At 46.8% G+C, this 24726-nt stretch overlaps 1 protein-coding gene across 1 annotated transcript; it reads left to right on the forward strand.

Moving 5' to 3' along the window:
- Positions 1-11494: 11494 nt before the first annotated feature.
- Positions 11495-22695, forward strand: LOC144488192 (uncharacterized). The gene is made up of 5 exons (XM_078206219.1): positions 11495-11622; positions 16918-17019; positions 18148-18216; positions 19167-19252; positions 22619-22695. The coding sequence occupies exons 1-5, from the start codon at positions 11510-11512 to the stop codon at positions 22693-22695; spliced, it is 447 nt and encodes a 148-aa protein (XP_078062345.1). The 5' UTR covers positions 11495-11509.
- Positions 22696-24726: the final 2031 nt, after the last annotated feature.

Genomic DNA, 24726 nt, shown 5'->3' on the forward strand with positions numbered 1-24726 from the left:
AGTCACTGGGTCAAAATCCTGAATGGCATTGTGAGACAACCCATAGCATGTGGACTGCAGCAATTCAAGAAGGAGCTCACCACCACCTTCTCAAGGGCAACTAAGGATGGGCAACAAATGCTGGCCAGCCAATGACACCCATATCCCACAATTGAATAAAAAAAAGGACGTTACTGAACTAGATATGTGCATACAACAATTATTTCAGATTTATTTATTAATTGAATTAAAATTTCCTTAGCTGCCTATTGCTAACTATGCTAGGTGAACATCAAAACTTATACAGTTTTGTACCAGTTGTTCATGAGACTAAAATATTAATGCAGACTGGACTGTCTGGTGAAACAGAACTCCATAGAAATGCAATCTCGTCTCTCGCACTGGGACTGAAACTAAAGGTTAAGGATGACTGCATCTTTTAAATATGTTAGATTAAACAACCCTTCACTAATATTTAAATAGTTAACCGGAATTTTGAAAGCAGCAGGATTTGTGTGATTAAAAACAACTGCTTTAATCAATGAAACCACATTTCAGTCCCAACACCCTCCCACTATGTTGGTGATAGAAAATCACACCTAAAGATCTGGCAGCTACATTCTCTCATTTCAGTTTTTGACTAAGCTGAAAATTATTTTTACCTGCTATTAAATACATGTTAAAAGTGTTAACAGAAACAAGCTAATGTCAGTCACAATCAACTGTCGCTGCTGATTTGCTTAATCAGGCAGTTCAGCTTGTAGCAAAAGAAACACACACACACAACTACACGCCAGAGGAGTAGAAGAGTTGTAAGGATAGGAATCAGAATGTGTTGATTTGCTGGGAAAAGGGGCACTAATTGCATTAGTACCGAGAATCCTTAAGGGAGGAGGATCTTAAGTGTCATTTTTGTTATCACAAACCTGAGAGAATTATTTACACAATAATTACATTGTTTTGTAATGTTTACTCATACTTTCAAGAAACCATTTCCTTTTAAATCATAAGAGGAAGGACCACAGAGAGGCACCAACCTGTGTACAGATAAAACTAGTGACCTTCCTGTGACATTCCTTGGGGCCAGTTTAGTTGCAAAGTTGGTCAGTTCCTTTAAGTCCTTTTCTGTAAACAGGGAAATCTGGATAAGTGCAGTTACTTATAAACTGTGGACGTCAGAGGGAGTCATAACTGACTTCACATTTCAGGGTCCTAATTAAAATTATTTAGTATTTCACAGTGTGATATCTGAAGTGTGACAGATTTGATTTGATTTGAATTGATTTGATTTATTATTGTCACGTGTATTAGTATACGGTGAAAAGTATTGTTTCTTGCGCGCTATACAGACAAAGCATACCGTTCATAGAGAAGGAAACGAGAGAGTGCAGAATGTAGTGTTACAGTCATAGCTAGGGTATAGAGAAAGATCAACTTAATGCAAGGTAAGTCCATTCAAAAGTCTGACAGCAGCAGGGAAGAAGCTGTTCTTGAGTTGGTTGGTACGTGACCTCAGACTTTTGTATCTTTTTCCCGAAGGAAGAAGGCGGAAGAGAGAATGTCCGGGGTGCGTGGGGTCCTTAATTATGCTGGCTGCTTTGCCGAGGCAGCGGGAAGTGTAGACAGAGTCAATGGATGGGAGGCTGGTTTGCGTGATGGATTGGGCTACATTCACGACCTTTTGTAGTTCTTTGCAGTCTTGGGCAGAGCAGGAGCCATACCAAGCTGTGATACAACCAGAAAGAATGCTTTCTATGGTGCATCTGTAAAAGTTGGTGAGAGTCGTAGCTGACATGCCACATTTCCTTAGTCTTCTAAGAAAGTAGAGGCATTGGTCTGTTTTCCTAACGAGTGTCGGCATGGGGGTACCAGGACAGGTTGTTGGTGATCTGGACACCTAAAAACTTGAAACCCTCGACCCTTTCTACTTCATCCCCATTGATGTAGACAGGGGCATGTTCCCCTTTACGCTTCCTGAAGTTGATGACAATCTCCTTCGTTTTGTTGACATTGAGGAAAAGATTATTGTTGCTGCACCAGTTCACCAGATTCTCTATCTCATTCCTGTACTCTGTCTCATCATTGTTTGAGATCTGACCCACTATGGTGGTGTCGTCAGCAAACTTGAAAATTGAATTGGAGGGGAATTTGGCCGCACAATCATAGGTGTATAAGGAGTATAGTAGAGGGCTGAGAACACAGACTTGTGGGGCACCGGTGTACAGGATGATCGTGGAGGAGGTGTTGTTGCCTATCCTTACTGATTGTGATCTGTGAGTTAGGAAGTTCAGGATCCAGTCGCAGAGGGAGGTGCCAAGGCCCAGGCCACGGAGTTTGGAGATGAGTTTCATGGGAATAATAGTGTTGATGGCTGAGTTGTAGTCAATAAATATCTGGTTTGATGACAGGTACAATGGGGGTAGCCCAGTCACTCATTGTAACCGGCTCTAACACACCAGTGTTAATAAATCATGCCAATTCTTCTTTGACCTTGGGAGGAATAGCATAGGATGGCACGGTAGCACAGTGGTTAGCACAGCTGCTTCACAGCTCCAGGGACCTGGAGTTCGATTCCAGGCTTGGGTCACTCTGTGTGGCATTTGCACATTCTCCTCGTGTCTGCGTGGGTTTCCTCCGGGTGCTCCGGTTTCCTCCCACAGTCCAAAGATGTGCGGGTTAGGTTGATTGGCCATGCTAAAAAATTGCCCCCTAGTGGCCTGAATGCGTAGCTTAGAGGAATTAGCAGGTAAAATATGTAGGTATATGGGGGTAGGGCCTGGGTGGGATTGTGGTTGGTGCAGACTTGATCGGCCAAATGGCCTCTTTCTGCACTGTAGGGTTTCTATGATTCATATGGCACCGCTCTTGCTTTGAGACTCTTTGGTTGACCATTAGGCTTTATCTTGAGTTTCACTTGAACTCCCTTCATTAAGCCAAGTATCTCTTTGAATACACTCTTGTGTTTACCCAGAAGGTGCTGTAGGTCTGGTTTAACATTGGTCAATCTATTGACAGAAGTCCAGTTAAGCTTTATCTTCTCCAACCATTGCCTCCCAAATAGAGCTGGAAAATTACCACAGACCACATGGAGAGGCAACTTCGCTGTTTGTCAAATCAACTCTACATCGACTATGGTGTAACCTTTTAACAGCACGATCTGTTCCATGTATGTCCTTAAAATCACATCAGCTGGCTTTAAACAAAGATGCTTCAACTTTTGCTGCTATGTAGTCTCAGAAATAAAGATATAGCAGCACCACTATCGACCTTCATTCTAATCCACCCAGAATCTATGTGATTCACCCTGTATGGATAAGATGTTCAGTTGGAGGTCTTCAACAAATTTCTGGACATTCTCTTCACACATGTAATTTTTTTCTGCCATGTTGCAAATTATTTTTGTAGAATGCAACTTGTTCTTCATGAAGGTATCCAGATTCTTCCTCTATGGACTATCCTTGCTTCACCTTTCACTGGCTGAATGGCCTATTTCACACATCTGTGACATGTGTTTGACTTATGGGCAGTTCCCAACTTGTGGATCTTTATTCTTGCACCAAGTTGTGAAGTTTCTTTAGCAGTCAGTTCCACCGACACTGTAATTTCTATTGCTATTTTTAAAGTCAAAGCATGTTCAGTAACAATCGTCTTTGGATAGCCTCATTATGGAGACCATAAAGAACATAAGAACATAAGAAATAGGAGCAGGAGTAGGCCATCTAGCCCCTCGAGCCTGCCCCGCCATTCAATAAGATCATGGCTGATCTGAAGTGGATCAGTTCCACTTACCCGCCTGATCCCTATAACCCCTAATTCCCTTACCGATCAAGAATCCATCTATCCGTGACTCAAACATATTCAATGAGGTAGCCTCCACCACTTCAGTGGGCAGAGAATTCCAGAGATTCACCACCCTCTGAGAGAAGAAGTTCCTCCTCAACTCTGTCCTAAACTGACCCCCCTTTATTTTGAGGTTGTGCCCTCTAGTTCTAGCTTCCTTTCTAAGTGGAAAGAATCACTCCACCTCTACCCTATCCAGCCCCTTCATTATCTTATAGGTCTCTATAAGATCCCCCATCAGCCTTCTAAATTCCAACGAGTACAAACCCAATCTGCTCAGTCTCTCCTCATAATCAATACCCCTCATCTCTGGTATCAACCTGGTGAACCTTCTCTGCACTCCCTCCAAGGCCAATATATCCTTCCACAAATATGTCAGAGGGAAGGTCATTGATGAGGCAGCTGAAGATTGTTGGGCCTGAAACACTACCCTGAGGGACTCCTGCAGAGATGTCCTGGAGCTGAAATGACTGATTCTCCACAACCATCTTCCTATTTGCCAGTGTTATAAAGAGGAGCTTGATCCCCTCTCTGAGAGCTAACACTTAACCACTCAAAGAGGAATACCTCACCCTACAATCTGTTCAAAATGTGTGAGAAATAGTACGATCTGCTCTTCAGCAACTTTTAGTGGTTAAATCAAAATAACTCCCTGAAACTCTCTCTAAAATCAGCAAGTAACATAGAACATAGAACAGTACAGCACAGAACAGGCCCTTCGGCCCACGATGTTGTGCCGATCTTTATCTGAAACCAAGATCAAGCTATCCCACTCCCTATCATCCTGGTGTGCTCCATGTGCCTTTCCAATAACCGCTTAAATGTTCCTAAAGTGTCTGACTCCACTATCACTGCAGGCAGTCCATTCCACGCCCCAACCACTCTCTGTGTAAAGAACCTACCTCTGACATCCTTCCTATATCTCCCACCATGAACCCTATAGTTATGCCCCCTTGTAATAGCTCCATCCACCCGAGGAAATAGTCTTTGAACGTTCACTCTATCTATCCCCTTCATCATTTTAGCCAGTGGTAATCCAGTTCTTAAAGCTGAAGATAGCTTTACAGTTCTCCACTTGTGTGTTTTCTGATTTAAAATCACTGAAGAGGGGGAGATGGTAATGTCACTGGACTAGTAATCCAGAGGCCCAGGTTAATGCTCTGGGGACACAGGTTCCAATCCCACCATGGCAGCTGGTGGAATTTGAATTCAATTAGTTGATAAATTGAGGGATTGACTACGGAGTCTCTGTGGGTGGAGGTTAGGAACAGGAAGGGGTCGGTAACTTTGCTGGGTGTTTTCTATAGGCCGCCCAATAGTAACAGAGATGTTGAGGAGCAGATGGGGAAACAGATCCTGGAGAGATGTAGGAATAACAGAGTTGTCGTGATGGGAGATTTTAATTTCCCAAACATAGATTGGAATATCCCTAGGGCTAGGGGTTTGGATGGAGAGGAGTTTGTTAGGTGTGTCCAGGAGAGTTTCCTGACACAGTATGTGGATAAGCCTACTAGAGGAGAGGCTGTACTTGATCTGGTGCTGGCTAATGAACCTGGACAGGTGGAGGATCTCTCGGTGGGTGAGCATCTTGGGGATAGCGATCATAATTCTATCTCCTTCACGATAGCATTGGAAAGAGATAGGATCAGGCAGGCTAGGAAAGTGTTTCTCTGGAGTAAAGGGAAATACAGTGTCATCAGGGAGGAAATTAGACGGGTAAATTGGAAGGAGGCATTCTTGGGGAAAAGTACCGAAGGAAAGTGGAGGATTTTCAAGGAATGTTTGTCTGGAGCTCTGCATGACAACGTTCCGATGAGACGGGGGTGTTGGTAGGGTACGGGAACCGTGGTGCACGAAGGTTGTGATGAACCTGGTGAATAAGAAAAGAGAGGCGTACAGAAGGTTCAGAGAGCTAGGAGGTGTTAAGGATTTAGAGGAGTATACGGGATGTAGGAAGGAGCTTAAGAAGGAAATTAGGAGAGCGAGAAGGGGTCATGAGAAGACCTTGGCGGGTAAGATTAAGGAGAATCAACACATTAAGGAGAAGGGCGGCACGGTAGCATAGTGGTTAGCACTGCTGCTTCACAGCTCCAGGGTCCCGGGTTCGATTCCCGGCTCGGGTCACTGTCTGTGTGGAGTTTGCACATTCTCCTCGTGTCTGCGTGGGTTTCCTCCGGGTGCTCCGGTTTCCTCCCACAGTCCAAAGATGTGCGGGTTAGGTTGATTGGCCAGGTTAAAAATTGCCCCTTAGAGTCCTGGGATGTGTAGGTTAGAGGGATTAGCGGGTAAATATGTGGGGGTAGGGCCTGGGTGGGATTGTGGTCGGTGCAGACTCGATGGGCCGAATGGCCTCCTTCTGCACTGTAGGGTTTCTATGATTTCTATGAGAATCCCAAGGCTTTCTACAAATATGTCAAGAGTAAAAGGATGAGATGTGAAGGCATAGGACCCTTAAAAGGTGAAGGGGGAAAAGTTTGTGCGGAACCGTTAGAAATGGCGGAGGTGCTTAATGAATACTTTACCTCGGTATTCACGGTGGAAAGGGATCTGGGTGGTTGTACTGCTGGTTTGCGGTGGACAGAAAGGATCGAGCATGTGGACATAAAGAAAGAGGATGTGTTGGAACTATTGAATGGCATCAAGGTTGGTAAGTCGCCGGGACCGGATGGGATGTACCCCAGGTTACTGTGGGAGGCGAGGGAGAAGATTGCGGAGCCTTTGGCGATGATCTTTGCATCGTCGATGGAGACGGGAGAGGTTCCGGAGGATTGGAGGATTGCAGATGTGGTCCCTATATTCAAGAAAGGGAACAGGGACAGCCCGGGAAATTACCGACCGGTGAGTCTAACCTCAGTGGTTGGTAAGTTGATGGAGAGGATCCTGAGAGACAGGATTTATGATCATCTAGAGAAGTTTAGTATGATCAAAAGTAGTCAGCACGGCTTTGTCAAGGGCAGGTCGTGCCTTACGAGCCTGGTTGAGTTCTTTGAAAATGTGACCAAGCACATTGACGAAGGAAGAGCGGTGGATGTGGTCTATATGGACTTCAGCAAGGCGTTCGATAAGGTCCCCCATGCAAGACTTCTTGAGAAAGTGAGAGGGCATGGGATCCAAGGGGCTGTTGCCTTGTGGATCCAGAACTGGCTTGCCTGCAGAAGGCAGAGAGTGGCTGTGGAGGGGTCTTTCTCTGCATGGAGGTCAGTGACCAGTGGAGTGCCCCAGGGATCTGTTCTGGGACCCTTGCTGTTTGTCATTTTCATAAATGACCTGGATGAGGAAGTGGAGGGATGGGTTGGTAAGTTTGCTGACGACACCAAGGTAGGTGGTGTTGTGGATAGTTTGGAGGGATGTCAGAAGTTGCAGCGAGACATGGATAGAATGCAAGACTGGGCGGAGAAGTGGCAGATGGACTTCAACCCGGATAAGTGTGTAGTGATCCATTTTGGCAGATCCAATGGGATGAAGCAGCAGTATAATATGAAGGGTACCATTCTTAGCAGTGTAGAGGATCAGAAGGACCTTGGGGTCCGGGTCCATAGGACTCTTAAATCGGCCTCGCAGGTGGAGGATGCGGTCAAGAAGGCGTACGGCGTACTAGCCTTCATTAATCGAGGGATTGAGTTTAGGAGTCGGGAGATAATGCTGCAGCTTTATAGGACCCTGGTTAGACCCCACTTGGAGTACTGCGCGCAGTTCTGGTCACCTCATTACAGGAAAGATGTTGAAGCCATTGAAAGGGTGCAGAGGAGATTTACAAGGATGTTGCCTGGATTGGGGGGCATGCCTTATGAGGATAGGTTGAGGGAGCTTGGTCTCCTCTCCCTGGAGAGACGAAGGATGAGAGGTGACCTGATAGAGGTTTACAAGATGTTGAGAGGTCTGGATAGGGTAGACTCTCAGAGGCTATTTCCAAGGGCTGAAATGGTTGCTACGAGAGGACACAGGTTTAAGGTGCTGGGGGGTAGGTACAGAGGAGATGTCAGGGGTAAGTTTTTCACTCAGAGGGTGGTGGGTGAGTGGAATCGGCTGACGTCGGTGGTGGTGGAGGCAAACTCGTTGGGGTCTTTTAAGAGACTTCTGGATGAGTACATGGGATTTAATGGGATTGAGGGCTATAGATAGGCCTAGAGGTAGGGATATGATCAGCGCAACTTGTGGGCCGAAGGGCCTGTTTGTGCTGTGGCTTTCTATGTTCTATGTTCTAAATCTGGAATTGAAAGCTAGTCTCAGTAATGGGCCTCAACATCTAGCCCAAGATGTAAAAACCCATCAGGTTCACGAATGTCCTTTAGGGACAGAAATCTGCCATCCTTACCCAGTCTGGCCTACGTGTGACTCCAGACCCACAGCAATGTGGTTGACTCTTAACTACTGTCTAAAATGGCTGAGTGAGGCACTCAGTTCTTGATTTTATTCCTCTCTGCCATACAGAACTGTATTGAACAAGCACACACCGTGGGTGGGACCTGCAAGTTTTGAGTTCAAAAGGACCCTCCACAAAGGTATTAGAGCTAAAGAGCTTTGAGAGGGTAGGGCGGCACAGTGGTTAGCACTGCTGTCTGCCAGAGACCCGGGTTCGATTCCCTGTCTGTGTGGAGTTTGCACATTCTCCCTGTGTCTGTGTGGGTTTCCTCCAGGTGCTCCGGTTTCCTCCCACAGTTCAAAGATGTGCAGGTTAGGTGGATTGGCCATGCTAAAATTGCCCCTTAGTGTAAGGGGGACTAGCTGGGGTAAATGCCTGGGGCTATGGGGCTCGGGCCTGGATGGGATTATGGTTGGTGCAGACTCGATGGGCTGAATGGCCTCCTCTTATACTGTAGGGTTGTATAATTCTGGTGGAGCTGGAGCTCTCGATGAAACCCAGGTTCACACCATCCTTTTTGAAGTGTGATTCAATCCAGGTTCTTCTTAACAACTTACCATTGGGCACCAAAAAACAAACCTCAACCAGTAAAAAGCAGCTCTGTCTCCCTTAGTCAGGTCAGTGAGACAGAAACTCAGCTGGCACACGGGATGAGGGATATTCACCGTTCGGTGGCTAAACAGCAGCACAGGCCGATTGGCATGTTGAAATCCCTATTTCATCCCGGGGAGGGAGATAACTGGCAGCCTTGTCCGTGTCACTGAGTATAAATAGGTGAAATGTTCCAGGTGCGGTGGGTGAGGTTTGGTTCGAAGCTGGCAATGTCACAGTAGTTTGTGTCTTTTCCTCCTGCACTGTCAGGTCACTGAGCAGTCAGACCTGCTAGCTTTACAGTGCGCTCTTTGTACTGGCTGCTGCTTTTGGCAGTGGATGGGGGGTATCTGAGATTGAGTGACAGGGAGGTTCACGCCAGTGAACAGAGACTCTCTTTGTTCTGTCTCTGGGCTTTGGTTCCGATAAGCAAACCCTCCCTCTTCTTCCGAAAGTGTCCCATAGAACAAAGAGCAGTACAGCACAGGAAACAGGCCCTTCGGCCCTCCAAGCCTGTGCCGCTCATTGGTCCAACTAGACCATTCGTTTGTATCCCTCCATTCCCAGACTGCTCATGTGACTATCCAGGTAAGTCTTAAACGATGTCAGCGTGCCTGCCTCCACCACCCTACTTGGCAGCGCATTCCAGGCCTCCACCACTCTCTGTGTAAAAAACGTCCCTCTGATATCTGAGTTATACCTCGCCCCTCTCACCTTGAGCCCGTGACCCCTCGTGACCGTCACCTCCGACCTGGGAAAAAGCTTCCCACTGTTCACCCTATCTATACCCTTCATAATTTTGTACACCTCTATTAGGTCTCCCCTCATTCTCCGTCTTTCCAGGGAGAACAAGCCCAGTTTACCCAATCTCTCCTCATAACTAAGACCCTCCATACCAGGCAACATCCTGGTAAACCTTCTCTGCACTCTGTCTAAAGCCTCCATGTCCTTCTGGCGACCGGAATTGGACGCAGTACTCCAAATGTGGCCTAACCAGCATTCTATACAGCTGCAACATCAGACTCCAGCTTTTATACTCTATACCCCGTCCTATAAAGGCAAGCATACCATATGCCTTCTTCACCACCTTCTCCACTTGTGCTGCCACCTTCAAGGATTTGTGGACTTGCACACCTAGGTCCCTCTGTGTTTCTATATTCTTGATGGCTCTGCCATTTATTGTATAACTCCCCCCTACATTAGTTCTTCCAAAATGCATCACTTCGCATTTATCTGGATTAAATTCCATCTGCCATTTCTCCGCCCAATTTTCCAGCCTATCTATATCCTGCTGTATTGTCCGACAATGTTCATCGCTATCCGCAAGTCCAGCCATCTTCGTGTCATCCGCAAACTTGCTGAAAACACCAGTTACACTTTCTTCCAAATCATTTATATATATCACAAATAGCAGAGGTCCCAGTACGGAGCCCTGCGGAACACCACTGGTCACAGACCTCCAGCCGGAAAAAGACCCTTCGACTGTTGCCCCCTGTCTCCTGTGGCCAAGCCAGTTTTCTACCCATCTAGCCACCTCTCCTTGTATCCCATGAGCCTTAACCTTCTTAACCAACCTGCCATGAGGGACTTTGTCAAATGCCTAACTGAAATCCATATAGACGACATCCATGTCCCAAAAAACAGTGCTCTTGCCCAAAGCAAAAAGACAACTGCTGTTAGACTTGGCACATCCTCTAAGCAGCCAATATGGTTTGAAGTGATTGGAAAGATTTTCTTTTCTCTAAATGAAGAAATCAGAAAGGAGCTTGAGAGTGAGCTGAGCTGGTTAGAGGAGAGCTGGATTCATAGAGTCATAGTAGTTTACAGCATGGAAACAGGCCCTTCGGCCCAACTTGTCAATGCCTTTTTTAAACCCCTTAGCTAGTTCCAATTGTCCGGGTTGAGCCCATATCCCTCTATACCTATCTTACCCATGTAACTATCTAAATGCTTTTTAAAAGACAAAATTGTACCTGCCTCTACTACTACCTCTGGCAGCTTGTTCCAGACACTCACCACCCTCTGTGTGAAAAAATTGCCCCTCCGGACCCTTTTGTATCTCTCCCCTCTCACCTTAAACCTATGCCCTCTAGTTTTAGACTCCCCTACCTTTGGGAAAAGATATTGACTATCTAGCTGATTTGTGCCCCTCATTATTTTATAGACCTCTATAAGATCACCCCTCAGCCTCCTACACTCCAGAGAAAAAAGCCTCAGTCTATCCAGCCTCTCCTTATAACTCAAACCATCAAGTCCCGGTAGCATCCTAGTAAATCCCTTCTGCACTCTTCCTAGTTTAATAATATCCTTTCTATAATAGGGTGATTCTGGGGCAGTTACCCTGACTAAATCGGGGGGATCCACAAGAACAAACATCTTGCTGCTCATATGTTTTACCAGCTGGGACAGTGCAAAGTTTACTCGCCACTCCCCCTTCTCTATCTCTGCTCTCCCTCCTACTTACCTCCTCTCCCTACCTCTGTCCCCTCACTGATCTTCCTGCCCCTCTCTTCCTCTGCACCTCCCCTCACCCTTTTCACTCGTCTCTGATAGGAACCCGCGTTTGGCCAACCCCTCAAGGGCTGCAGCCCCTCTTTAAAGGAGCAGCTATTGTTGGCCAGTGAGGAAAGGACTGGTCGGATGGATTTGAGCTACACGGGGCTGGAATGTGTCCCAGAACACTGACTGCCCTTTGCAGCTGCTGGTTGGAGGAAGTGAGTGTGGAGGGCAGCCTGTATGGATTTTCAGGGTGCTCTTCCACAGAAGGAGCTGCAAGATGGGTCAAAGCTGTGGAAGAATAATGGAGCAGATCAGAAGAATGGTTTAACAGCTTTGAGAAGCTTGCAGAGGTAAGGCTAGCAAGCTTCCCCATACACTGGATGCTGTAGTTTGGACAGAGAAGGTTTGCTCACTTTCCCATTGTGACTGACTGTGCATGGCAAGCCGTCACAAACATTACAGCCTCGACACCCTTTCAACCAGCCTATTCCGAGCAGCATGAGTGATGTGGGAAGGCAGGGCCATTGCTGGGTGCCTGTCCCAAACTACAGCTTCTGGGATTACTATTCTCCAATCCTCTGGAACCTGCCCTGTATGTGGAGATGCCGGCGTTGGACTGGGGTAAACACAGTAAGAAGTCTCACAACACCAGGTTAAAGTCCAACTTTAAAGTCCACTTGGCTTGTGCTACCAAATAAACCTGTTGGACTTTAACCTGGTGTTGTGAGACTTCTACCTGCCCTGTAGCCAGTGAGGATACAAAGATTTCTCTCAAGACCCCAGCAATTTCCTCCCTTGCGTCTTTCAGTATTCTGGGGTATATCCCAACAGGCCCTGGGGACTTGTCTACTTTAACATTTCTCAAGAACCCCGATACCTCCTCCTTTGTGATCTCAGCATGACTCAAACTATCTACACATCCTTTCCCAGACTCATCATCCACCAAGTCTTTCTCTTTGGTGAATACTGACATAAAGTACTCATTTAATACCTCGCCCATTTCCTCTGGCTCCACGCATAGATTCCCTCCCCTGTCCTTAAGTGGGCCAACCCTCTCCCTGGCTACCCTCTTGCTCTAAAAAGCCTTTGGATTTTCCTTAATCCGGCTGGCCAATGACTTTCCATGACCCCTTTTAGCCTTCCTTACTTCTTGCTTAAGTTTCTTTCTGCTTTCCTTGTATTCCACACTTGCTTCGTGTGTTCCCAGCCTCCTAGCTTTGACAAATGCTTCCTTTTTCTCTTTGACTAGGCTCATAATATCTCTCGTTATCCAAGGTTCCTAAAACTTGACATACTTATCCTTCATCCTCACAGGAATGTGCCGGTCCTGAATCCCTATCAACTTACACTTGAAAGCCTCCCACATGCCAGATGTTGATTTGCCCTCAAACATCTGCCCCCAATCTACATTTTTCAGTTTCCTGCCTAGTGGGTAAATATGGAGGGATGTGGGGGTAGGGCCTGGGTGGGATTGTGATCGGTGCAGACTCGATGGGCCGAATGGCCTTTTTCTGTACTGTAGGGTTTCTATGATTTCTATGATAATGTTGTTGTAATTAGCCTTCCCCCAGTTTAGCATCTTAACTTGAGGACTACACTTATCTTTATCCATCACTACCTTAAAGCTTACTGAATTGTGGTCACTGTTCCCGAACTGCTCCCCTACTGAAACATCGACCACCTGGCCGGGCTCATTCCCAATACCAGGTCCAGTACGGCCCCTTCCCTAGTTGCACTATCTACATACTGCTTCACGAAGCCCTCCTGGATGCTCCTTACAAACTCTGCCCCATCCCGAGCACTAAGTGAGTCCCAGTCAATAAAGGGGAATTTAAAATCTCCCACAACAACCCTGTGGACCTTCAGTGGAATCCTCAAAGAACAAACAAAGAACAAAGAACAATACAGCACAGGAACAGGCCCTTCGGCCCTCCAAGCCCACGCCGCTCCCCGGTCCAGGATTGAATCCTGAATCCAGGATCCCCGCCCAATTTTTCAGCCTATCTACATACTAATATCTTATCCACCGAGCTGTCCCTCACAGCTACGATGCTTTGTTCATTACAACCTATTAGCTCACCCCCACCCCCCCATTCCAGACCATGTGATCTCCAGGGAGAGGCGAAAACCCAGAGTGAAAACCCCAGGGCCAATATGGGGAAAGAAATCTGGGAAATTCCTCTCCGACCCCCTGAGGCGATCAAAACGAGTCCAGGAGATCACACTGGCCCTGATCGGAAAATGCTTCCCAACCCTATTCATTTCCACTTCCACGAACACCATATGAATTCCCTGCCCCCGAGACAGGTTCCCAACTATCCACAGTCTCGCTCTGTACTGGCACCAGCAAGTTGATCCTAGAATGAAGCCTTGAAACGAGAAACAAAGAACAATTAGCCCGCGCCGCTCCCTGGTCCAAACTAGACCACTCTTTTGTATCCCTCCATTCCCACTCCGTTCATATAGCTGTCTAGATAAGTCTTAAACGTTCCCAGTGTGTCCGCCTCCACCACCTTGCCCGGCAACACATTCCAGGCCCCCACCACCCTCTGTGTAAAATATGTCCTTCTGATATCTGTGTTAAACCTCCCCCCCTTCACCTTGAACCTATGACCCCTCGTGAACGTCACCACCGACCCTGGGAAAAGCTCCCCACCGTTCACCCTATCTATGCCTTTCATAATTTTATACACCTCTATTAAGTCTCCCCTCATCCTCCGTCTTTCCAAGGAGAACAACCCCAGTTTCCCCAATCTCTCCTCATAACCAAGCCCCTCCATACCAGGCAACATCCTGGTAAACCTCCTCTGTACTCTCTCCAAAGCCTCCACGTCCTTCTGGTAGTGTGGCGACCAGAACTGGACGCAGTATTCCAAATGCGGCCGAACCAACGTTCTATACATCTGCAACATCAGACCCCAACTTTTATACTCTATGCCCCGTCCTATAAAGGCAAGCATGCCATATGCCTTCTTCACCACCTTCTCCACCTGTGACGTCACCTTCAAAGATCTGTGGACTTGCACACCCAGGTCCCTCTGCGTCTCTACACCCTTTATGGTTCTTCCATTTATCGTGTAGCTCCTCCCTACATTATTCCCACCAAAATGCATCACTTCGCATTTATCAGGATTGAACTCCATCTGCCATTTCCTTGCCCAAATTTCCAGCCTATCTATATCCTTCTGTAGCCTCTGACAATGTTCCTCACTATCTGCAAGTCCTGCCAGTTTTGTGTCGTCCGCAAACTTACTGATCACCCCAGTTACTCCTTCTTCCAGATCATTTATATAAATCACAAACAGCAGAGGTCCCAATACAGAGCCCTGCGGTACACCACTAGTCACAGGCCTCCAGCCGGAAAAAGACCCTTCCACTACCACCCTCTGTCTTCTATGACCAAGCCAGTTCTCCACCCATCTAGCCACCTCCCCCTTTATCCCATGAGATCCAACCTTTTTCACTAGCCTACCATGAGGGACTTTGTCAAACGCTTTACTAAAGTCCATATAGACAACATCCACGGCCCTTCCTTCGTCAACCATTCTAGTCACTTCTTCAAAAAACACCACCAGGTTAGTGAGGCATGACCTCCCTCTCACAAAACCATGCTGACTATCGTTAATGAGTTTATTCCTTTCTAAATGCGCATACATCCTATCTCTAAGAAATAGAGATTGTCATAGAAACAGAGATCCTCCTGTTTCAATGGGTTTTGCCGCTGAAATTACAAAACTTAAGGACCCCACGCACCCCAGACATTCTCTCTGAGGTCACGTACCAACCGACTCAAGAACAGCTTCTTCCCTGCTGCTGTCAGACTTTTGAATGGACCTACCTCGCATTAAGTTCATCTTTCCCTATGCTCTGGCTATGACTGTAACACTACATTCTGCACTCTCTCCTTTCTTTCTCTATGAACAATATGCTTTGTCTGTACAGTGTGCAAGAAACAATACTTTTCACTGTATAGGAACACATTTGACAATAAATCAAATCAAATAATTTCTGGCAGTGGGTCACAAACAAGGAGCCAAAAGTGGCGGGAGGGCTTGGAGGTCCCTATGGTACATGCCGGAGCATGGTACACGCTGGAGCATGGTACACGCCGGGAGCATGGTACACGCTGGAGCATGGTACACGCTGGAGCATGGTACACGCTGGAGCATGGTACACGCTGGAGCATGCTACACGCTGGGACATGGTACACGCCGGGAGCATGGTACACGCTGGGACATGGTACACGCTGGAGCATGGTACACGCTGGAGTATGGTACACGCTGGAGCATGGTACACGCTGGAGAATGGTACACGCTGGAGCATGGTACACGCTGGAGCATGGTACACGCTGGGACATGGCACACGCTGGGACATGGTACACGCTGGGACATGGTACACGCTGGAGCATGGTACACGCTGGAGCATGGTACACGCCGGGAGCATGGTACACGCTGGAGCATGGTACACGCCGGGAGCATGGTACACGCTGGAGCATGGTACACGCTGGAGGATGATGCACGCTGGGACATGATACACGCCAGGAGCATGGTACACGCTGGAGGATGATGCACGCTGGGACATGGTACACGCCAGGAGCATGGTACACGCTGGAGCATGGTACACGCTGGAGGATGATGCACGCTGGGACATGGTACACGCCGGGAGCATGGTACACGCTGGAGCATGGTACACGCTGGAGCATGGTACACGCTGGAGCATGGTACACGCTGGAGCATGGTACACGCTGGAGCATGGTACACGCAGGAGCATGGTACACGCTGGAGCATGGTACACGCTGGAGCATGGTACACGCTGGAGCATGGTACACGCCGGGAGCATGGTACACGCTGGAGCATGGTACACGCTGGAGCATGGTACACGCCAGGAGCATGGTACACGCTGGAGCATGGTACACGCTGGAGCATGGTACACGCTGGAGCATGGTACACGCTGGAGCATGGTACACGCTGGGACATGATACACGCTGGGACATGATACACGCTGGAGCATGGTACACGCTGGGACATGATACACGCCGGGAGCATGGTACACGCTGGGACATGATACACGCCGGGAGCATGGTACACGCCAGGAGCATGGTACACGCTGGAGCATGGTACACGCTGGAGCATGGTACACGCTGGAGCATGGTACACGCCAGGAGCATGGTACACGCTGGGACATGATACACGCCAGGAGCATGGTACACGCTGGAGCATGGTACACGCTGGGACATGATACATGCTGGGAGCATGGTACATGCCGGGAGCATGGTACACGCCAGGAGCATGGTACACGGCTGGAGCACGGTACACGCTGGAGCATGGTACACACTGGGACATGATACACGCCGGGAGCATGGTACACCCTGGAACATGATACATGCCGGGAGCATGGTACACCCTGGAACATGATACATGCCGGAGCATGGTACACCCTGGAACATGGTCTGAGGCTTGGCTGAAAGTGTCAGTGAAGTCCAAGGGTAGGGCCATTTTCCAGCTGTCATTCATTCTACACACATAGTAACTGCCTCAGCCGTAGTCTGGCACACCAACATAATATATACTGTGGCAATGTGAGCCTGTTTGTCAGCTTATTCTGCAGCCAGCACACTAACACTTGTTCCTCTTCTGTCTTTGTAGACGAGTCCCGAAATCCAGACCAACCTACTTCAGATGGTCAACAGTCCAACTCCTCACAGCACCCTGCGTCAATCACTCAACCTGTAGCAAGCACCAGCACAGGTACATCTACTCCAGGGGTTTGATGCAGAAACTTACCTTTATATCGCAGCCTCAGGATGTCCCTAAGTGTTTCACTTTTGTCGTCACTTTGTAATGTAAGAAACATGGCAGCCAATTTATACCCAGTTACCCTTTCCAGTCTTTCCTGTTGATAAGGGCATCATTGGCAATTTATTGCCCACCCCTAATTGTCTTTCAGAAGGTGGAGAAAATCTGATGCCTTGTATCTCTGTAGTTCTCCTGAGATAAGAGAAGGTTGAAAGGAGATTTATAGAGGTATTCAAAATCGTGAGATAGACAAAATAAAAATGGGGAATATTGATGGTGAGGAGTTGTGAATGATCCTGAACATTGAGCAGTCATCAGCAAACATCCCACTTCTGACCTTATGATGGAGGGAAGGTCATTGATGAAGCAGCTGAAGATGGTTGGACCTAGGACACGAATCCTGAGGAACTCCTGCAGAGATGTCTTGGAGCGGAGATGATTGACCTGCAACCACCACAACCATCTTCCTTTGTGCTGAGTATGAGCCCAACCAGCAGAGAGTTTCCCCCGATTCCCATTGACTCCAGCTTTGCAAGGACTTCTTGATGCCACACTCGGTCGAATGCTACCTTGATGTCCAGGACTGTCACTCTCACCTCACTCTGGAGTTCAGCTGCTTTGTCTTGGTTGTAATGAGCTCTGGATGGTCCTGACAGAACCCAAACTGCAACTCAATGAGCCTTTTGACAGCACATTTGAAGACATCCTCTGTGACTTTAATTGAGAGAAGGCTGATGGGGCAGGAGTTGGCTGGATTGGATTTTCTTGTGGAGGACAGAGCCAGGTTCTGGAGTAGGTGTCAGTGTTGTCGCTATACTTGAACAGCTTGGCTACGGGACACGGTTAGCTCTGGAGCACCAGGATATCTTTGCTGTAACCATTCTAATGTGATAATGACCAGTCATCTATTTTTAGTACAGATGATCGAGGTATAGACGTTAGCCAGAATATAATGGAAAACCCCTTTTTGAAATCACACCATGGGATCTTTATCACTGGCTGGACAGGGCAGACGGGCCTCTGACATGATGAGATATATATTTATTCATCACTAACATAATATTTTATGTTTCCACACAGAGCCCAGGACAGGCCCGGGTGCTGGATCCAGCCTCACTGCAACACTCGGCCTGGTTATTCACGCTGCAGGTACCAAGCCTGATTTCTCCCACTTAAACTATCCACAGGGGCCTGGTGGAGTTTGAGGCTCAGTTTAAAGTAAAATGTGTCTGAGCTGGTGAAGAATCTTCTGTCGAGTTTGCAGTGAAATGCTGAGCTTTGTGTAGAATAGTGAGGCGAGGAGCATGGGGTAGTGTGGTGTGGAGTGAGGGTGATGAAGGGCTGGGGTGTGGGGGGAGGGGGCGCTCAGTTTGGTGTGGGGGGGGCTCGGTGTGGGGGGGCTCAGTGTGGGGGGAAAGGGGTGCTCAGTTTGGGGGGTGCTTGGTTTGGTGTGGGGCAAGGGGATGCTCAGTGTGTGGGAGGGGCGCTCAGTGTGGGGGGAGGGGGTGCTCAGTTTGGGGGTGCTCAGTTTGGTGTGTGGGGGTGGCGCTCGGTGTGGGGGTGCTCAGTGTATGGGAGGGGCGCTCGGTGTGGGGGGAGGGGGTGCTCAGTTTGGGGGTGCTTGGTTTGGTGTGTGGGGGTGGCGCTCGGTGTGGGGGGAAAGGTGCTCAGTTTGGGGGGTGCCTGGTTTGGTGTGGGGCAAGGGGTGCTCAGTGTGTTGGGGAGGTGCTCGTTGTGGTGGGGGAAAGGGGTGCTCGGTGTGGAGAGGGGCTCAGTGTAGGGTTACGAGGATAGGGCAGGGCAAAGGACCTGGGTAAGTGGCTCTGTCAGAGAGTTGGTGCAGGCCTGATGGGCTGAATGGCCTTCTGTGGGGATTCTATGATTCTAACTCTTTTAATTCTGGTAACGTTCTGAAGAATCTGTTACACCCCCTCCAAGGTCTATCTATCCTTCCGCAGATAGAGTGCCGAGATTAAAAGCAGTATTATAGATTGGGGTCTAACCGGAGTTCTGTGCGACTGTAATGTAACCTCCATACGTGAAAAGGAATTCCTCTGTAATGTGGCTTCAGAACTAACCTGTTTTATTGCCTCTTCCAGCGGACGGTGTGGCCCTCGGTACAGCAGCAGGATCCTCCCAGATCTCTCTCCAAGTTATTGTATTCTTTGCCGTCATCCTTCACAAGGTGAACAGACACACTAACTTTCACATTCAGCGTGAGCTCTGGCCAGTGGTGGTGAGGATCACCTGAGAAGGTGCTGGACCTTCTCCTTCACCCACGGCAGTCCTGATGTCCTGACCAATGTTTATCACACAACCAACATCGCTATAACAGAGGTCACTATCACATTGCTGACCATGGGAGTTTGCTGCCCCCAAACTGGCTGTGGAGAAAAGAGTAGAATGTGCTGTCAGTTTCTATAACCAGGGGGAGACTGGTCTTTCATCAATCTGTCTAACTATAGACTTCCCCTTAAACCCCTTTTTAAATACATTTAAATCTCAGTGCTTAGACATCCTGGACAAAGCTGGTTTCTCGATCGTGCTTTTGCCAGTGGATTAAACACCCAGTCCCTCCAGCTGCCTGCGGTATGTACCATCTACAGGAGGTTTCTTTGACAGTACCTCCCTTCCCACTAACTCCCACTGGCAGGAAGTTAGACAGAAGCGATATCCTGGGAATACCACTCTCTCCACTTTTCCCCACCACTCAGCATGCTGACTTGGGGCTATATCGCTGCTCCTTCACTATCACTGGGAGAAAATCCTGGAACTCCCTCCCTAACAGCACTGTAGAACATTTATGTCTCCCTCTGTCCTTAATCCTCAACTTAACCAAATTCCCAACTTCTCACTCAATCTACGTCTCTCATATTAGCAATACTGTATAGTTAGAATTCAATTAGCTTAGAACATAAGAAACATAAGAACATAAGAAATAGGAGCAGGAGTAGGCCATCTAGCCCCTCGAGCCTGCCCCGCCATTCAATAAGATCATGGCTGATCTGAAGTGGATCAGTTCCACTTACCCGCCTGATCCCTATAACCCCTAATTCCCTTACCGATCAGGAATCCATCTATCCGCGATTTAAACATATTCAACGAGGTAGCCTCCACCACTTCAGTGGGCAGAGAATTCCAGAGATTCACCACCCTCTGAGAGAAGAAGTTCCTCCTCAACTCTGTCCTAAACTGACCCCCCTTTATTTTGAGGCTGTGCCCTCTAGTTCTAGTTTCCTTTCTAAGTGGAAAGAATCTCTCCACCTCTACCCTATCCAGCCCCTTCATTATCTTATAGGTCTCTATAAGGTTCCCCCTCAGCCTTCTAAATTCCAACGAATACAAACCCAATCTGCTCAGTCTCTCCTCATAATCAACACCCCTCATCTCTGGTATCAACCTGGTGAACCTTCCCTGCACTCCCTCCAAGGCCAATATATCCTTCCACAAATAAGGGGACCAATACTGCACACAGTATTCCAGCTGAGGCCTCACCAATGCCCTGTACAGATGCAGCAAGACATCTCTGCTTTTATATTCTATCCCCCTCGCGATATAGGCCAACATCCCATTTACCTTCTTGATCACCTGTTGCACCTGCAGACTGGGTTTTTGTTCCAGATGGTCCCAGCCTGGCTCTTATCACCTGCCACACTGTGCCCACATGTATAATTACAATTGGTACAATTGGTACTGAAAAAAAATAGATGATCTTGAAGAGTATCTTCTAATGACTCATGAAACATTCAATGTTGTGCCAGCCTTTTTCAGGTTGAAACAAACTGAGCAATGCTTTCATCATAGAAATCATAGAATCCTACAGTGCAGAAGGAGGCCATTCAGCCCTTTGAGTTGCCTTTCGCTCGATTCCTGGAACATGGACCATTCCGCAATGACCAATGGCTTGAGAGAGCAATGCTCTTCAAGGGTCTTTGTCAAGTCATCAAAAATTTTATTCCTGGTTTGGCTGGATGAAGCAGGCTCCAGGGCAAATTAAACGTTTTACATTCTGCTGTACTGAGAAAAACTAAAATTTTTAAAGTGTATTTATTAGTGTCATAAGTAGGCTAACATTAACACTGCAATGAAGTTACTGTGAAAATCCCCTAGTTGTCACACTCCGGCGCTTGTTTGGGTACACCGAGGGAGAATTTAGCATGGCCAATGCACCTAACCAGCACGTCTTTCAGACTGTGGGAAGAAACCGGAGCACCCGGAGGAAACCTACACAGACACTAGGGAGAACATGCAGACTCCACAGAGAGTGACCCAAGCCGGGAATTGAACCTGGGTCCCTGGTGCTGTGAGGCAGCAGTGCTAACCACTGTGTCACCATGTTGCCCAGTTGGTATGAGCAATTTGCAATTTTATTATACTCATTATACTCTTCATCGGAACTCCCTATTCATTTTCCCTATTGAAAGGAGCCTTGGATATTAATGCACCTCCCATTTCTCTTGCAGGCACGAGTCACTTGAGACTGCTCAGTAGATATTTTTTCCCTCTTCTCTCCTTTTTATGTTGGAGATTGTTGACTTGATTTTTTTTTCCCAATGGTCCCAGCCTGGCTCTTTCCACCTGCCACACTGTGCCCACGTGTATAATGGATATTCCCCAATGGAAACTGGTGAAAATGTAATAATAAACTCTTACTAGTAACAACATTGTACTGCAAAGAAAACTATTCAAATAATCTCTACTTACCTACTTTCACATTGCCATTTGTTTTGCTATTTATCTATAAATGATGTCTGATATATCATCTACATTTGCTTTACATAATCCTTGACTTACATCAAGTAAAAACTATACTGCAGTACTATCGTAATTATTATTCAAATTGTGTGAGAGAGAGAATTCCGAGTCATTTCCGCTGAACGTGTCTCCAATTTAAGACCCTAGAGTAAAGATGCTTTGATAAATTCAACTTTGATCTTGCAAGTTGGCCGTTTTTGTCTTGTCAGTTGCAGCTACTGAAGTGCTCAACTTCAGTTTTTTATAATCCTTTTGTCTCTTCCCAAGGGAGAAGTCTGATGGAAGCATTGAATGAGACTAGCAGCTGCTTGTTGCTTTTCTTTTTATCTAGACTCCTCCTTTTCTCTCTCTCAGTTATTCACTTCATGGAAAGCTGGCAGAAACAGACAGCACTGTCCCCAATTCCTAATCCCATCTCACTATCTGAGGGAATGCGAAACTTCTGTTGAGATGTGAAACCAAGGCCTTATCTGTGTTGTCACAATGATAAAAGATATGAGATCTCCTGGCCAACATTATCCCTCAATCCACATCACTAAAACAACCAACCTGGTCATTTATTTCCTTGCTGCCTGTGGGACTGTGCTATGCACAAATTGGCTGTCCTATTCCCTTACAAGAATGATGATTACATTTCAACAATAATTCATTGGCTGTGAAGTACATTGAGACCTGCTGAGATTGCGAAAGGCATAATATAAATGCAGATTGTCCTCTTGTTCAGGAAGACCAGAATGAAAATGCCAGATGTTCCAACAGCAAAGTTTCTAAATTCAGCCTCTGTTCTTGTGTCCAGTCACCACACGGCAAAATAATTCTAACTACATCAGAGATTGTGGAGAAATTCAACACCTGATCCTCAATGTGAAGTGAACCAGGAAACATTACAGAAACTCAGGTTCTATCGTTCCTAAAGAGGGAGGGCTGAAATATCTAAAATATTAACTGGTATCAATATGGAAAATTAAGAATGCCATTCAGGGTAGTAAAAATGAGCATAAATGTATTTACTGAAAAGTAAATTTGGAGCAACCGTAGTGAAGCATTTCTTTATTCAGTCAGAAACATTTGGAATAGTCTTCTGGATAAGGTGGTGGAATTAAAGAGTGTGTAGTTAGATGCTGTGGTACTGGCCACTAGAAAGACAAACTTGTGTGCTTAAATTTCTTGTCTGATATCTGAATGTTTTCAGTGTTCTTGCATTTAGACCCATACCTTTAAATATATTAACTCTCAGAACAGACATTTCACAAGCGATAGAGCAGTCACTTGCACAGGCTGCAGTTGACAACCTGTCAGTTATACAGGTGTCACAGTCCAAGGTGTAAATTCTAAAACATGGTTTATGGTCTTTTTTATTCTTCCACAGGGTCTGTAATTTACAGGCTAGGCCAGCATTCATTGCCCATATTTAATTGCCTTTGAGAGAGTGGTGGTGAGTCACCTTCCTGAAGCGTTGTGGGTCATGTGGTGCACGTAGACACACACTGCTTATAGGAAATGAATTCCAGGATTTTGACACAGTGACAGCAAAGGATCAGTGATATATTTCCGAGTCAGAATGATGTGTGGCATGGAGAGGAACTTTCATGTTGTGGTGTTCCCATACATCTATTGCCCTTATCCTTCTAGGAGAGGTCATGGGCTTGAAAGGTGCTGTTGAAAGAGCCTTGGTGAGTTACAGCAGTGCATCCTGTAGATGGTGCACACTGCTGATACTGTGGACAGAATTTTCCCGTGCCGCCCACCACGGGAATCGTAGTGGGCGAGGTGGGGGGTGGACCATGCAAAGGCCCATTGACCTCAGGTGGAAAATCCCACCCTGTGTGTTGGCGATGGATGGGCTGTGAATTAAGAGAGTTACATTGTCCTGGATGGTGTCAAGCTTCTTGCACTCAGCCAGATGTCACAACAACAGCAGATGTTACTTGCTAAGAAAGCCCAATCCCAGAGGACAAGTTGTCTCTGATCATAAACCTTTCTTTGTATTTTGAAAATAGAGCACAAAAGCATAGAACTCCAGGAACACAGTTTGGATTTTAAAAATTAAGAGATTTATTAACAAAAAAATTAAGCACATAAGATTATGGTTACACAGTTAAAACAGTCCTACAGAACAACCCAACCCCACCCCCCCAAAAAAAACACACTTGGTCAAAGCACAAGAGTAAACTACCTCCTTGATAATAACTCCCTTATAGATTTTGACTCTAAACATCCAGTAATACCTCACAGAGCGCTTTAGTAAAGGGATGCCACACAATTCGTCAAAAATTTCCACTTAGGTGTGGAAATTCACAGAGAAGGTTCAGAAACAAAGTGTTTTCTGAAAATCAGAGACTTCTGACTTGGAATTGGATAGCTGCTTCAAATTCCTCACTGTCACAGCTTCTCCCCAAACATTTCTGGTCTCCAGGACATTATCCCCCCGGGCCACCACAGCTCAGTTAAACATTTTTCCCCTTTCATCTCAAATTCTGTCCTCCTCCTACGAACATACGAGCCAAGGATCAGGAATCGGCCATTCAGTCCTGACCTGCCATTTAATAATATCATGGCTGATCAGATAGGAACCTCAAATTTGATTCCTGCCTATTCCTGATAACCTAACACCCCCTTGTTACCAAGAATTGATCCACCTCTGCCTTAAAAATATTCAAAGACTCTCCTTCCCCCACCTTTTCAGGAAGAGTTCCAAAAACTCATAACCATGCCAGTGAAAACTCCCTCACCTCTGTTTTAAATGGGCGACCCCTCATTTTGAAACAGTGAACCCTAGTTCTAGGAATTGAACTCAACTTCTCATATTCATGTTTTGATTTGATTTGATTTATTATTGTCACATGTATTAGTATACAGTGAAAAGTATTGTTTCTTGCGTACTATACAGACATACAGATAGCT

The sequence above is a fragment of the Mustelus asterias genome, unplaced genomic scaffold, assembly GCF_964213995.1.
Source record: "Mustelus asterias unplaced genomic scaffold, sMusAst1.hap1.1 HAP1_SCAFFOLD_1364, whole genome shotgun sequence".
Taxonomy (NCBI): Eukaryota; Metazoa; Chordata; class Chondrichthyes; order Carcharhiniformes; family Triakidae; genus Mustelus; species Mustelus asterias.

Excerpts from the sequence above, each read along its gene's own strand:
- LOC144488192 (XM_078206219.1), top strand. The coding sequence starts at position 11,510 with ATGGATTTTCAGGGTGCTCTTCCACAGAAGGAGCTGCAAGATGGGTCA. Across the intron at positions 17,020-18,147 it reads TGTAGCAAGCACCAGCACAG|AGCCCAGGACAGGCCCGGGT; the intron begins GTACATCTACTC and ends GTTTCCACACAG. Across the intron at positions 19,253-22,618 it reads TTGCCGTCATCCTTCACAAG|TCACCACACGGCAAAATAAT; the intron begins GTGAACAGACAC and ends TCTTGTGTCCAG.